Here is a 16,351-nt window from a genome sequence, read left to right as displayed (position 1 = left end):
CCTGGTAATTTAATGCTTCTAGATGTAATTTCACAGTCAGTATTGTCAGCAACAGTTTTTTTATTAGAGGTTTTCCACAGAACTTTTTGAGATGTAACAGTACAGCAGCTGCAGTTATGCTGTTGTGGAAATCTTTTCACTATTTGATAAATCATCTTGTCTGACACTATAACCAGTGCTCTATAATCTCATTGGGTACTCAGTTTCTGGGAAAACTAAAATAAGGTCTCTAATAATTAACCCTGGGCTTGCGAGTTATGTATTTTGTATTGGGACACAAGAACACAGAAGAAAGAAAGAGAGAATACATTATGGTGTATACAAACATGAATATACTTTATTGGTATGAGTTAGAAATGGCTGTATTACCCTTTACGTCAATAAACAAAAAGGAGTTTAAACTTTTCCAAATAAACATCAGCTAAACTTCCCTACTGAAATAATCTGTGTAAATGTTTTTTGAAAGTGAGCTCTCCAGTCCTATAAGCCTCAATGATAGATTCGTATAAATAATACTTCAGAAATCTGTAACATGTACATAACACAGATTATATGTATATGCTGTATCATGCAGCTGGACTCCTCTGTGGTTTCCAGGATGTACATTTGCTCCATGGCACAATGCCTTTGGACATTTCAGAAGAAACTAGTGACTTTAGTGGTCACAGGTGTTGAGACACCTAAACCGGTGTTGACCTCGAGAAAGAGATCAAACATCTGACTTCTGTAGATGGACTGGCAAAAGAGCCTTTGAGAAAGACCCAGGCTTCACCTCCCCCCTTCCTCTCCTCTCCCTCTACACACACACAGGATCAGTCACTTCTGAGCATACTGGTATTTTATAGGGCACACACAGCAAAATATTCACCCAGGATGGCATATATCAAAATAACTCTGTTGAATTAAATATAGCTGCAGGGAGTAACACCACCTGGAGGCAGGAATCCAAGCAGTGTTGAGTGGAGCTAACCCCATCAGCTTTCCAAAGTTACGGTGACATAAGTCTGAATGCATTTACTGAATACATTTACTATTGTGATTCACGAGTCAGCATGGGGATTTTGGTAGAAGTTTCAAATGTGTGCGTTTCTGAAATAACTTTCAAAAAATAAATAAATTGAGCAATCTGGAATATTAAAAGTAATCCTAAAGAAAATACAATAGTACATGTATAGTAAGCAGACATGCAGCAGACAAATTTTTTCTAAGACTAATAAATATATATGTAGCTATTTGTATAATGTTATTTAAATATTGTAAAATAATTAATGAAACCCCCCCTAATTTAATACAACCCTCTGAATTCGAAAGACTTTGACCTGCTTAAATATGATTTAATTCATCTGACAAGAAAATTTAGACTGAAGGGAAATAAAATAAGGAATCAGCATTAAGCAGCCAGTTACAATATACATTTCTGTATCTGTGCAAAAGTTCTAATAAGAATCAGTGTTCCACAATGCTCATACAGGTCTTTCACTTTCATTCAAAAAAAGTGTGCAACTTCTAAATATATAAAAACAGAAAAGAGTTCATATAAATATCTAGTATAGATACAGTAAAATATAGGAGACACAGCAAAAATCAAGAAGTAATATTAGATCTGATTCTACTGTCAATCTAGAAATGCAGTGGATGACCCATAATCTGTTAATAAATTAATGCAAAAATTATGCGGTATCAATATTAATCTTCAGGACTCATAAAAATGATGAAATTTCCAATTTATTATTCACAATCAAGGAAAGTAAAATACTGGGTTGTGGATGAACTGCTTAATATTATTTTTGTTCTTTATATCTGTGACTGAGACATGTACAAAGTACAGTGAGTATTGAGAAAAGCACTGGATAGGTGAAATTTCCTCCTTAGGTGTCCAGTTGAATTAATATGGGACCTCATTGTTGCTTACAAACTTTGCAATTGACTTAAAGAAATTTCAGTATTTTCTTGACATCTAGTGGTCTCTGGACTTAAAAAAGTTCATGGTGAGAATTTGACTTTCTGGAACTGAAAAAGGCATATGGTTGTTCAGAAATTACTTGGCTTGAGAGGAAAGGATTCTGTCTTTCAACCCATCACTGTCACAAAACTCAAGAGGCTATGGTCATGTATGAAATAGTGGGCAGAAAAAGGACATGGAGATTTCACAGGGTCCAGTAAAACTTTGCTGAATGGACTCCAGCTACCAAATCCAGCTGCCTTTTCTTAAGACTGAGAAACTGATACCATCCTGTAATCTATTGGCCTTTTAAATACTGAAAAGTGAATCTCAAATAGCTTTTATATCTTTCATGCTTCTTCCCCACCCCTCTGTCTTCTTTCCTCTGAGGCACTTTGGGAGAGAGAAGATTCTAGAAGCTCTTCAGACGCAAAAGGATGCTCCTTAAGAGTCCCAGCTCTGAGCAAGGCTCTATTTAATATGATTCAGCTGGTTTGCCTTTCACAAACACAGAATATGCTCTTTGAGTCAGCAGCAATCCATGTTGTGCTATCCTCAATTCTGGCTTTGGGAGACAGGTAGTCATAGAAGAGAGGCTGAAGCTTAAGGAAATCACTTGAGGACACAAAATAGAGACTTAAGACTTTTGCACCAAGGAGGAAGATTTCCAAGGTAGTGAAAAAATAAGCAATGCTTTTTATTTCTATATGATGTTGAAAATAATTTAAGTGGCATGTAAATCACATGAAAATTAGAAAATTCAGATTGTGAACTCAGAAGAGATTGTGTTATCTTCACACTGATTACACTTTTGCAGTGCACCTAATCACTTCAAATGCAGATAAACCAATATACAAACCACCAATTTTTTTTTTCCTTTGGTGTGTACCTCACTTTCAAGACCAATGAAAAAGTGTGTATCAACACAGAAAAAGATTAGCCACTCCAAAATCATATGGAAATTTTGAAATTTTTGTTTACTGTTTTACTAATTAGATGATTCAACTGTGCTTTGTTAAGTGCTTCAGAAGTTGTGAGTCATTCCTGCACAGGACATGTGTTTACTCATACAGTTAGGATATATATTTAGAATCAAGGTTATCCATGTTCAATTTGCATCTTGATTATCATGGGAAGGCTTAAATTGTGCTTCAAATGCTCAGAACGCATTTTTCAGGAACCACAAATCCCGAGTTATATTCAAAAGCTTCACTGAGAACTAGAGAAAATCTTAGTCATTGACGAAAACAGGCACAGGTCAGGAGCTGGCTGGATTGCTGAAGAGAAATCCAGCAGTTCTAAAGATGTATTAAGTATGTCTCTTGATCATGCTGTCTATCTCATGAACCAGTAGTAAGTAATGTAGAGATATCTGTAGAACATGTAACTATTTAAGTAAGAAACCCTAAGGAAATTATTAATGACTTACTGGTTTTACTATAAGGCAACCACAGGGTCTGAGTAGTTACTGAGCAGCAAAAAAGCAGATGAATACCACACCCAGACACTCTGGAATACAGCTTTAGGCAATTGATCCACATACAGCTATGAAAGCATCAGTCAACATCAACTGCTGTAATTTTACTGTTCACAAATACCGTGTTTTGCTAATGATGCTAGACTCGCGTAAACTCAAAATTAGTAACAATAAATATTTTGATTTAAACTCCCAGGGATCTCATTATTGCTAGAATTGTGACTGGATTATAAATTGAGAACAAAATAAGAAATACAGATTTATTTAAACAGCAGGAAATAAGCCTATTTATCAGGAGAGACCATACATTAACTGTTTTCCTTTATGACCTGTTGGTATTTGAGCACAAGGCTTATTTGAATTCCATGTTTTAGTGGTTTAAGTTAATTCCATTTTTTGGTAATGCAATTGTTCTTCCTGCATGTCTTGTGTACGTCTGTGCTACAATTATTAATATGGAGGAGACTTTCTTCTGGCTTTGAACAAAAGGAATTTTGATACCTTAGACTAATCAGCCCATCTGTGTCCTGTGAACTGTTTTGATTGAAGAACCACAACAAATGCACTCATAGGAATTTTGTGCTGCTGCTTTAGTAAGAGTAGAGACCAAAAGGGAGAAGAGGGAGCCGTCCTGTGACCGCCCACTGCAGCCTGCGCTGGATTTACTGGGACTTGCACATGCCAATTAACAGCTCAAAACTGTATCCTACCTACCTGCTCATATCCTACCTACTTCCCTACTCCTTAATTAAATCAATTTTCCTAGGATTTTCTAACACTTTTTACAGTTGTCTTTACATTAGTGTGGTGCCTACAGAGTGGAAAAAAAAGACCATAATCAGCCCCTTCAGTTTTACAAAGTGTAGCATCTGGTCCTTTACTTACAGAATCATGTGTAGGGGGTGAGGTCTTTTCATTTAGAGGAGGAACACTTAAGTTTAATTTTGGTTATGCATACAAACAAAACCCTTATTTTCCCTAAACTTTATATTAGTTCAGATATGTTAAAATAAAATGCAATTTCCATTTGGACCTCAATAACCAAGAGGAAATTTTATCATGTTTATGTGTAATGTTCTCATGCAACTGAATCTTAAAATTTAATTAACATGCGAGGTTCATTTTCCCATCCCTTCCGCTCTGCAGAAGTAAAGAATTGCCTGAGATTGACTGATGTTCCACTTAAGGGCAGTCCCACTCAATTTTGATAAACATCACACAGGAGACATCAATAAATACCTTTTACTAATAGCATAAAATAAGTATAATTCTGTTCAATACTCAAGTTGATAATCTACTTGGGGTGATCTACTGGGCATTCAACCCAACAATAAAACCAAATTTGATTCAGGAAGATTCTGGTCTGTCAAATCAATCAAACCATTGTTGTTTGCTCTGTATTAACCTTTCTACTACAAAATCCCTCTCAAAGGGATAAGCCACATTTACCATTATTCTATTTTAAAAGGCCCCAGAGCATGTGGTATCCTTTAGTTTTAGGGAGAGGAGATGTGCTATGAAAACGTGAAAGTCTTAGAAAATCTGTAGCTGCCCCTGATCTCATGTTAATGAATCTCATCACCAAATACAACCTGCCCTAAGTAAGTCTTCCCTGTCTCCACTGTGGCACTTCAAATCTGCTGTGGTGGCAACCGAGGGATCATCTTTATGCCCCACATGAAGACAACCCTGAACAGGGAATGGTATATACATTTACCTGAGGAACCTATTTTTCCCACCCTTTTTCATTGCTCTTCAATTCTTTTAACTCCTAATCTAGACACAGCGCTTCACTAGGAGACATCACTACACACTGAAGTGAATTTTTTTTCTTATTTCACTCCTTCCCAGCACATTTGACCCTTCATTTTTTTCAGGACTGTGTATTTGAATAGAGATCAGCATCTTTATTATTTAAGCCATTTTGATCACTTCTAGTTCTACAGTCCAGGTAGTTCCCACAGAAAATTATGCCATTACCTCAATGACTTCCCTTGGTTTTTTTCCCCTAATGTCTGGCATGATTTCCTCTTTTCAGCTTCAATACGTTACTCTCTGCAAATGCTCCTCCTTGCTTTTTGTAAATGATTATCCTCTCATAGAGTCAATAGGTGTCCTCTAGTATGATTCACAACATTTTTACATTTATTTTGGAAATTCTATTTTCCATGCATAAATAACTAAATGTAACTACTTGTTCATGTTTATGGATGGGTACAACAGATGCTATTTCCTAGCAGTGTCTAAGTGACTAAGCCCACATACGAAGGAGGAAAAACAAGTAAATAACATAATTTATATCAATAATTATTGATAAGAAATGCAAATGTGCTAATGCATAATATGGTGTTGCATGCTCTTTTAAAAAAGAATAAGATTAGTTTTATCAATGATGTCTTTTTTTGAATAACAAGCATATTCAATCACTATAATTTTTCTTTGTGGGTCACCAACTCCATTGTTTTATATTCTGGTTAATGAGAAATAATTCCTTCTTTCCCCCTTGTTTAATGGTAAAAAGTTCAGAGTTTCTCATTTCATTTCAGATATGGCCTTATTGGGTTATCTGATGAATGATAATTTCCATTCCCATACTTTTTATGGAGCATATATGAATTTTAGTTTCCCTTTTGAAGTAGTATCTCAAAAGAAGATATTAAAAAAGGCAAGGGTGGAGTTAATTTTAATCTATCACTTATTCTATGCATGCTCAAAGAGGGATTCAAAATTCAGCACCTCTAAATTTTTCATTATCTTAATGCTCCACCTTTTACCCTGGCTTTCTCATGAATACACACTATAGCTCCTACAACGAATCTTTGTAATGAGATCTCTCCAGAAGGTTGTTCTTGGCTTCATGGTACCTCATGAGCTGCACCAGAATAGTTCTACCAAACAGTGAAACTGTTCACCACACTAACAGGATGCTTGCAAATTTGAAATTGAGAAATATCATGGTGTTTATTTCAAAAAAGGATTAATTTAGTCCTCTAAATAAGTAGAGTCAAGATCAAGATCAAACCCCTTTCACAATTCATTACAATTCTTCAGTAACAAAAGATACCTTTTCATCAGTGAATTCTTCATGCATACACATAATGGCAAGGAAGGAAAACCAAAAAATCTTACTGAAGAAATTCTATCATCTCCCTTTTATCCCATAGGTGAGAAATAAATTGGTCTCTTTTCTGTTTCTGTTCCTGTTCGTGCACACAATTTTGTTTCTGTAGGTGTAGAGATTTGTAAAAAGTGCACTACAGGAGGAGAGGTCGTACTGGGATAACCAGAGTTTTCAGCAATGTGCCCTTTTCCGTAAGACAAAGTAACTGCACCACACATTGTTTTACCTCATCTGCTGTATCTCAGAAGGCATAGAAAGAACAAAACAGACATTTTGGATGATTGGAAAAGTGCTATAGTGCACTCAGTGAGACACAGATTTACACTGTTCTTAACAGCATAACATTTATCAACGTAATATATAAGGAGGCTGTCTGGTCTCTTAAATTCTCAAATAGCTACATTGCAGCTAATATGGAAGGAATGAGTTTTAGAGCTAATTCTATATATCTAAAAATGCTGTAGCATTGGTAGATTTCTTAACTTTTGCTTCAGAATGGATAAAGACTGTGTTCTGATCAAAATATTTAACAAGAAACCATCACTTATGTTGGGAAGAAAAATGAAACCACTGCTTTTCCATACATTTTAAAATTTCCAGTAACAAGTCGTGATATCATGGAAAGCTATTGAACTTCCAACTCCAAAACCCATGCTACATTTGATATATTGATTTCGATTTCTCACGGGATATTTTTATGCATGGATCATTCCAGAATACATTTCCCCATTATACCAAGGATCTAAATCAACTGTCACAATTGAGTCATCCTGAGGTGCTTCACTCATATTTAGATTTAGATACCTGAGGAAGAAGGTATTGAAGATGTGAATTTCCGAATTCCTGAGCACATCCTTTATTGTAAGTTGCTACCAGGACTGAAAACATCAGCCTAGGTATTTGTCTCTAGTTTTTGAGTTCTATAATTTATATCTTTTGAATAATGCCTTATACAATAGTTAAAAGAGTAAATCTGTTTCTTACTATACCTGATTTAAAACATTAATTTACTGCCCACAATTTAATCAGATGTGGAATTATTTTTTAAAGCCATGGTACTCTTATTTCTCGTGTTCAAAGCTAACAAGCATAAGAGAGAAATTTGCTGAACTGACACTGTGAAAATATAGTATACTGTGAAGGAGGAAAATTGTGATATTTGAGGTTCTTGGTTACAGGCAGGAACAGGCAACACAGTTCAAAAAAGGAAGGATGCAAAGATTATTCAAACTTCTCTAACCCTTAAAGAAATTACTCAATTCTTCCTTCTCTCCAACCCATATTTCCCATCACTCACTGTTGCTTTCAAAAGCCATACAAATTGCTATGTAACTTTGTGAAGAGATTAATTTCCTTTCTGTCAGGAGTAAATTTTAACTCAACCAGATGATTCTTTCATGAGTACACTTTTGAAGTCTGCATTCAGAAACATATAGATAAAGACACTGACATAAGAGTTTATACTGATGTGCTTAGTTCTCTAAATTGCAATCCAGAGAGTTAGAGAAAATCCTTTCCCTGCATCTCCCTTTGTTTTCTCTTCTAGTATCTGTTAAACAAATCAAAATAGCTATAAAACTCATATAGGAAATCATCATATGCTCAGATTTTTCTTGTAGACATGTACCAGACTCTACAAAGTTTACAGAGTCTCATTTATTTATTGTCTTCTGAGCTTTATTTACTGTGATAGAGTAGCTGACTGAACTCTACAGTTCCATTAAACAAAGAAAAAAGGAGCATTTATCTACCCTAGGTCAAGGCTTCACAAGAAAGCAGGCAATAATACTGGTAGAAAAAAGTGAAAAATTACTCTTTTGTTGTATATTACCTGAAATTGCACACAAAGATTTACAAACCAAGACATTTTTTTATGTGTTAATTAATACTTTTTGAACAGAATTTTATCTTTAGCCATTCCTCAAAATCAGTGAAGTCAATTTATTGAGGAGCCTGGCTCACAATTCAATAACAGCTGCAAGATGGTAGCCTCAAACCACAGAATAACCTTACGCTTAATTACCTTCCATTTCATCCACACAAGATGATACAAGAATTCTTAATGCAATACCCCCTTATATTGCAGTTCCTCTGAGAGTGATTAAAGGAAAACAATCTGAACTATATTTTTGAGGGGTTGCTCTGTTTTATTTTACCTGAAGGGTCCAAAAGGGAAAAAAAAAATCTGAAAGAAGTAAAGCCAACCTTTACATGCACTGGAAAGAACAGATTTGTAGATTTGTGCTTGTCTGTTTAGAATTTCCATGTTTGTGAACAGTAAGCTTTTAAGACCCAATTTTGGGAACATGTCACAGTAGAACAACTCAAAGAGTGAACACAGAGGTGTTGATGAAGACCAGGCTTTGTAACAATGTTTTTATAAAGACATAATTGCTATGTGGTTTTATGCCTTTCTCAGGATTCAGCACCAAGTGCAGAAAAATAAATGCATTTTTACCAAACTGTGAAGAAAAAAATGTTACAGAAACAAATCATTACATACCTAAGTAGAAAAAAAAATCTTAAAAACTTCTCTGAGACAATCTACTAGATTGTATCTAGATTGATACTTTCACTTTAAAAAGCCCAATTCATTTTATGAAAATAGTCATAGATATATGGGCTATTTAGGCCTCATTCATGAACTTGTCATTTGTCAGGTCACAGGTTGCATTTTTTTATCTTTTATTCTTTATACATTCAAAGTTTTACTACCCATTCAGCAGTCTTCTTGAATTGCAAACCATTTTCTTCTTTTAGGTACAAGTGTGAGAAAACCAAGTATGTGAAAGACAGGGAAGGCATGGCTTTTGGGAAAAAAAAGCTATGTATCAGCATTACTTTATGTATATATATAAACAGAATTTAAATAAGTATATTATGGAAAAAATAATAATGTTTTAACTGATTTTTTATCCAGCATGTAATACTGAAAATCATAATACAACACACCTCCCAGTCCTGGTCTCAAGCGGTTGTCGTAACCATCCAGAAGACGATCCAATATTCTGGTGAACACTGTGGTGTTGTCTTTAAGTTCATCTTGTGATGAGGTTTGTCCGTAGCTGAAATACACAACAGTTAACACTGAAAAACAGTAATCCACCAATAACCTTAGAAAATGGTAATTCCAAAATCCATTTAATCTTGCTTACACTGGTTTATGGTCACATAACCTCCTCCATTTAACAAGGCTAGTGCTTTATAGAGTTCTTGCACGATTACATTTTCTCCTTAAATTGTAAGTTTTTAAAAATCATTAAAAAATCAGTGCCCCTCTATAAATGGTGAGCAAGTAGAATGTTAGTTCCTTAATGTTTATCTCATTACTCCTTAATGTTTATAATGTGCTAATATGTGTTTTCCTCAGGAAAATGCTCGTTTGTCAGCAAAGAGTAATGTGTTTAATTCGTAATAGCTATAAATGGTTTGCATACAAAGAAAGATACAGTAATTTAGAACACTGAAAAGTACTGACAAAAATAGAGATATCTTCTTTTTAAATATAGAAGTAGATCGAGTGAGTGTGCATTTTCATAGATCGACATATAATTTTGCTTTTATTTCTCATTTTTTGGTAGCAGTTATATTTGGAGGAATATCCCCATCTTTGCCTTTCAAATGCGTAACAAAACCATCTGTTGATATGAAAATCTCTCATGTCTATAAAGCTTCCCTTAAAGATACCTATGTATGTCTCTAACTCAGTCAAAGGTCCTGAAATTTTACTTGAAGAAGGATAAAATTAAAACTCTTTGAACTCAGCTACCAAAATCTAAACTTCCGTCAATACAAATCAGAACTAAATCCTTAGGTTTAAGGGTTTCTGTCTGCTGTAGATGACACAAGAATCAACCTCTTTCTTAAATCTGAGACCTTTACCTAATACTCTGCCACAGATGATTTTTTTAATCATAGATTACATGATAGATTAAATCCTAACCCAGTAGAGGTTTTTCATTCATTGCTGGGAAGACTTCCATTACAAACAAGTGGAGTCATCAGGGCTAAAAGCTGCTTTTCAAAACATCATTTTGTTGCACACATTACTACTGAACTGGAGAAACAGTGCAGCACCAAAACTTCTTCTTAGGATCAGGTCTAGTGACAGAAGTGATTCTTCCACTGGTCAGCCTGTCTCCATTCAGAGTACATGGTTCTTGGTGCCCTGCCAGTCCTTCCTGCTCTAACCACCAAAGACTTTCTCAGGAGGAATATGATGCTACATGAAATGATCAGGTTCTGTTAAACTATGAAATTATTTTTCTGTGTGCTGCATCAGTCAGACATCTTTTGTGTATCCTACGCTTACATTCCACTTGGATCAAATACAGAGAGAAGGAGGAAGGATACTCTGAATATAGGTACTCTGGAAATGCTTCCAAGTTTATTTTGCAGCACAGGTTTAAGTATTTAACACTATAAATTTAAATCAGTTTCAGCACTGACATCCACAGAAGTTTTAATAATTTTTGGTTTATTTCCATAGGGTGTGATATTTTAATGCATATAAATCACTATTTCCAATTAAAAGGCAAAATCCCTAACAGTTAAAAAAAAATATTATGAATTTCCTCTAACCGTATCATACAACTTCATAAAAAAATAAATTGATTTATATTTATTGATCATACCTACAGTTGAATTTCAAGTCACACATACTAATTTTTTTTATGATTCCTCTGTTACCAAATAACAAGTTCTTCTGCTGTCTGTAGCCAGCATTTTATCTTTTAAAGGATCTTTCCTCAAAAAGCTTCCCCAGAATTTCAACACAGGACCTTCAGTGGATTAAATTTTATATTAACACTCATTGTCAGAAAAAAAGCTGCTCTTTATACATATCTCAAGGATATCAGAAGGTCATCAGTATTAAGGTGGAAAAAGGACACAAAAACACTTCAGAATGTTAATGGTAAATAAATGAGTATGTTTGTGAGGAGGCATCAGGAAGATGGGCTGGAGGCAGCGCAGTTGGATATTATGCACCACTTCCATGCTGGGAGTCACATTTGTCAGTGCCCTCACCTGTTCTTCCCACCATTTTAACAAAGGTAAAAAGCACCATGAGGGCTGGGTTTAATTGGCATATGAGGGCTGGGTTTAATTGGCATATGGTCACAACAGGAAGATTCTGAACATTTATGCACATGTGGGGTAGACTGTAACTCCAGAGTGATTGTGACTTTTCATTCAAACCACGTATTAAAATAGTCCTATTGCTGGGCTTTTTTATGATAAAAAGAGTGACACGGGAAGACTGTCTTTCTGTATCTCACACACTTTATCTAATTTATCAATTGTTTTTTATCATAAAGCGTTCACAACACTCCAGAGGGAAAGCAAGGCTACTAGCTATGACAAAATGGCTTTAAACCCACATCTGCTTCTTGTAAGGTGTGTACATTTTGAGAAAAATATGACTGTATGCAATTGTGTTTTCACATTAAACCCCAGTCTCATAAAAAAACTGTGCAGGGACTCCATCTACAGGTCATTATAATCCTGACACACCATCGGATTTTTAAACTCTGGTCCAGTGCGTTTTAATTCTCACATTAAGAATGCACATGCACCCATTACAGCTACGATAAATATCTGTGCATAGATGTCACTAACAACCTGCACATCTATAGAATAAGCATGTTTTCAAAAAATTCCCTAGCTAGGTCAGATGAAGTGCTTCAGGAAGACTTCAAATCTTGCCTTTAATATATTATAAAAAATAAATGTATTGTTTCTGAAACATTATTCAATACAGCAGCTGTTACATGAATCACCCACTCCACAAAAATTTAAAATCTTCAAGGCAGTAAGAAAATAAGTTCCTCTAGAACCGTGAATGCATAAGAAGACAAGACTAACCGTAGAGATCAAGGCACAAATAGATCTTTTAGGGATCACTATTGACAACAACAACAGTCTACTGCTTTCTGGTCATTAGGTAACATCATTTTCAAGCATATTAAATGTGTTTTATAATACAAAAATATATCTGAGAGTCTTCTTAAATGTCTTCACTGAATTTTGAATTGGAGACAGTACTTCAAGCATACCTCAAACTGCTTTATAATCTTTAGTTAGGCTACTAGTTGTTTGATGAGGTGTTTTATGATTACAAATTGTTCTTTAATTAACGTTATTTTTAGATTATTATTTCAACAAATATTCCACAAATACAAGTGCAGAATGGTCTTTCAAACATAACTGTCATGGGCTTTGAGCTTACAAATTCTTCTTCATGCAAGCAATCTCCCTTCACCAGGAAGGTCTACTTCAGATTTTCAATACAACTACTAAGAAAGCACACAATCCCGACCAACAAAGAAGTGAAATTATGCCTCTGCTTGCAGGCACAATTAAGTTACTAAAAGCATTTACATGAGATTTAAAAAAACCCTTCATTATACTTTTTTTCCCTCTGAAGAAACTTGTATTTCTGAATAGTCATTACATAAGAATAGAAAAAAATTGCACAGGTTTTTAAGAGTTAGTTTAGTTTCAATTTGTTTCAGAAAGCTTTTGCTTTATTTTTTCACGGTATTGACCAAAAAAGTTTCATGCAAAAAAATTGTAGTTTCCTTTTAAACTTCCCTTACATTTAGCTGGGACTTGAACAGGGATTAACTTCCCCCAATACACTTAGTGGTAGTGCAGCCCATGCAGAATTTGTTTTATGCTGCTACACTAAATTAAAGGTTCCTAAAATATGAAAAAATTTAAAAATATCTCCCCACCTTCTTTCAGTCAGTGCATTCAGGAGAAGGCTCCAGGCCCAGAGGCAGTCACAAAGCACCAGGAATCCCTTCATGGTGGACTCTGGAACTAGAAGGAAAATAACCATTAACATCCCCCCTGATTAAAACAGGTATTAGGGAAAAAAAATCTGACATTGGAAACTTCTGCAGAATAATTTGATGTCAGGCAATGGCCTCACAACAGTAGAGCTCATGGCATTCAGAATAGGGGTGCACGGCCTTGGTTATTCTCCTGGTTACCTTTTACTTTTAGACCCAGAGACTGAGGATGAGGTTTATTTTGTGGTAAGGGTGTATTCTTTTTGCATTACTATTGAACTTTAACAAAAAAAATTACATGTAAAAGCTGCTGTCCCCAAACCCTGTGGCAGTTCTTACTCAGTTTCCCCCTGTGCTGACAATGTGTCAAGGCACTTCCACAGCATTTCCAGATAACCAAATGTAATTGGTTTTTTGTTTGACTTGAACCAGCCTGAGCCCTTCCAAACCTCTGGGAAGGTGTCAGTATATGGTAGTGTGACTGAGGAAAGTGATGCTTTCCTCACAGCCACTGCTTTGCTTTGGTGTGACGGAAACAACTTTCTTCTACAGATACAACAATCCTCCTCTTCCCTGAAATAACAGCATCAGAAAAGGACTAAAATGAGCAGATTCTAGCTCTGTGATCTGCTGCTACATAGGCACTCTTTAGGGCTAAGGGGCACAATTAGTAGTGAAACCATGTGCTGACAACATACACATCATCTCCTAAATCTCTACCAGTCTCTGAATGCTGCTAGGAAATGTTTTTGCATTAGCAGCCTTTTCCTCCTCTCCAAGCATTTTCTGTACTCTCTCCAGACTTCACTGACTTACTCTCAGTTTACCTTTGAGTAAAAAGTAACACAACTCAGAAAGTTTCTTCTGCTTTCTAATAAACCATAAAATAGAAAGTTAGGTGATATTTGTGGAATCAGTGTGGCAGATTGAACTAATTGCCCAGGAGAGGTTGCAGGTCCCTCTATATATCAATTCAATGTGTGCTGGGATACAGCCGATTTTTAGGATTCGTTACATTAAATAAGGTTAACAAATATGAAGCCTGCATTTTCCCCCAACAGTGAATTGGAGGGCTTTTTACGTGCCCGAGAAAATGAAGCACCGTATGTACAAATGTTGTTGTAGCTTTAAATAAAGCTTCCCCAATTCACTGTGCACTCTCAGGGACAATTTAAATCAATAAAATACCGTTACAAAGCGGTATGTAAGCAATGAGATATAATTAATGCCTTTATAGCCAAATGATCATCAGATAAGCATTGAATGGAGCTGAGCTAATCTAACTGGATAGGAAGGAGCTGGATGTGGCAGGAAAGCGTGGATAAAGATATTCAGGGACGAGACTGCATCTTAACTTGCTCTGTAATCAGCCCCCTTACATAGGGAAAGACAACATCAGTGGCTTCAAAAATCACCTTCTCTCGGTCCTGCCAACTTCTGCCTTTGCAAAAGGCTCCTCGGGATAAAGAAAGGAAAGTGAATTATTCTGAACTATTTTGATCTGTTGAGCTCCATGCTCGCGCCCCTCCTCCCAACATCACCCCCTGCTTCGATAAACCCATCCAGGCACTATAAATCCCGAAGAAGGAAAGTTTCTTGCAGCTGGAAAAAGCAGATGTTAACTAAGACTTTGAATGAGCGTTAAAACCCAACAGCCCCCGGCCTCCCCCACCCGCTCCGCCTGACAAGCCAGCGCCGGTTTTCCCATTCAAAATGGGAGCAAGAGCCACGGTTCTGGGAGCGTTTCAGCAGCGCCCACTGAAGAAAAAAAAAAAAAAAAAGGGATAATTAAAAACAAAATCAGGGGCAAAAGGGGGGCATTTTGATGCATTTTGACTCACGGTGAGAGATTGAGAGATTTGCTCCTCTCTGAGGCTCAAATCGAGACTTGTTTTCTTCCCGGCATTTCAACTTTGCATCCCCCTGCCCGGAGCAGCCACCCCTCCCACCGCGCCCGCGGGAGGGAAAAACCCAAACCCAAAACCTTTCTGCGAGGGACCAGCGGAAATCAGTCGGCGCTAAAAAATAAATAAATAAGATACTTGACAATGCCCATCGATCGCTGCGGATTTTCAAGCTGGAGGGATAGGGGGAAAAAACCACCCCGACCCGGCGGTACCTGCAGAAAGAGGGGAGAGGAGCCGCCCGCGCGCGGAGACGCGGTGCCCGCAGCCGGGAGGGCCCGGAGGGGTGCGGATGTGTGTCCGTGTGGGTCCGTATGTGCCCGCGCGCGCGTCCGGGGGTGCGAGCTAACAGCCGCCCTTACCGGAGCCCTCGGGCGCGGGTCCGCGGCGCCGCTGCCCGGCGCTGCCCTGCCGGGTGCCCGCCCGCCGGCGCGGAGGCTGCGCGGCTCCGGCTCCGTCGCTCACTCCGCCTCGGCCATCGCCGCCGCTGCTCCGCTCCTCCGGGCTCAGCACCCAAATTTCGCTTCCCAGTATTCCGACCGCCGCTACACAACAAAAGCTTTCTCTTTATCAAGACAGTAGTAATACGTCCCAGGGTAAACCGGATGTGAAATAGGCTGTGACTTCATGCCAGAGAGATTTTATTTTAGAAAGGAAGGTGGTACCAAGCTCTCATCTAGAGACCAATCCGCCCATTTTTTATATGCAGCACAATTTAACTTCCAGTGCTCTCGCCCTAATCCCTTTCTCTCTGGCTGCAGACTCAAATCCTTCTACAATCTGCAGCATTATTATTACTGGGGGGAGGCTGCGCGGCGGGGGGAGGCTGCGCTGAGCATCTTTATAGACACTTGCAGTTTACAAAACAGTCTATTTTAAGGGTCGTACATGAAAAATACAACCGATCTGTGTTAGCGTTCAACTTTTGATCGAGTATTTAGTCGAGGCATAAATATGAATGAAGGCTGGCCAGGGGTATTGAGGATGCAGCACTACGAGCGTGTGCCTATAGACTGTATGCACCTATAGGGACCTGGCGGCAGACCATGGCTGTAACCAGACGGGGACAGAGATGCTGTGCAATACTAATTAAACGTAGGTAGCACGCAT

General features: G+C 37.3%; 1 protein-coding gene across 1 annotated transcript in view; it reads right to left on the bottom strand.

The window, feature by feature from the left end:
* The window catches only part of GABRA1 (gamma-aminobutyric acid type A receptor subunit alpha1), a 43,060-nt gene extending 27,059 nt beyond the window's left edge, over positions 1-16,001 (bottom strand). The window contains 5 exon segments of the mRNA XM_032124586.1: positions 9,493-9,605; positions 13,278-13,365; positions 15,457-15,749; positions 15,751-15,789; positions 15,791-16,001. Coding sequence (XP_031980477.1) covers positions 9,493-9,605; positions 13,278-13,365; positions 15,457-15,749; positions 15,751-15,789; positions 15,791-15,870 — 613 coding nt within the window. The 5' untranslated portion in view covers positions 15,871-16,001.
* Positions 16,002-16,351: the final 350 nt, after the last annotated feature.

This window comes from Corvus moneduloides, chromosome 15, assembly GCF_009650955.1.
Source record: "Corvus moneduloides isolate bCorMon1 chromosome 15, bCorMon1.pri, whole genome shotgun sequence".
NCBI classification, from domain to species: Eukaryota; Metazoa; Chordata; class Aves; order Passeriformes; family Corvidae; genus Corvus; species Corvus moneduloides.
Note: the sequence above shows the minus strand (reverse complement) of the source record. Positions and strands in the feature narration are given on the sequence as shown.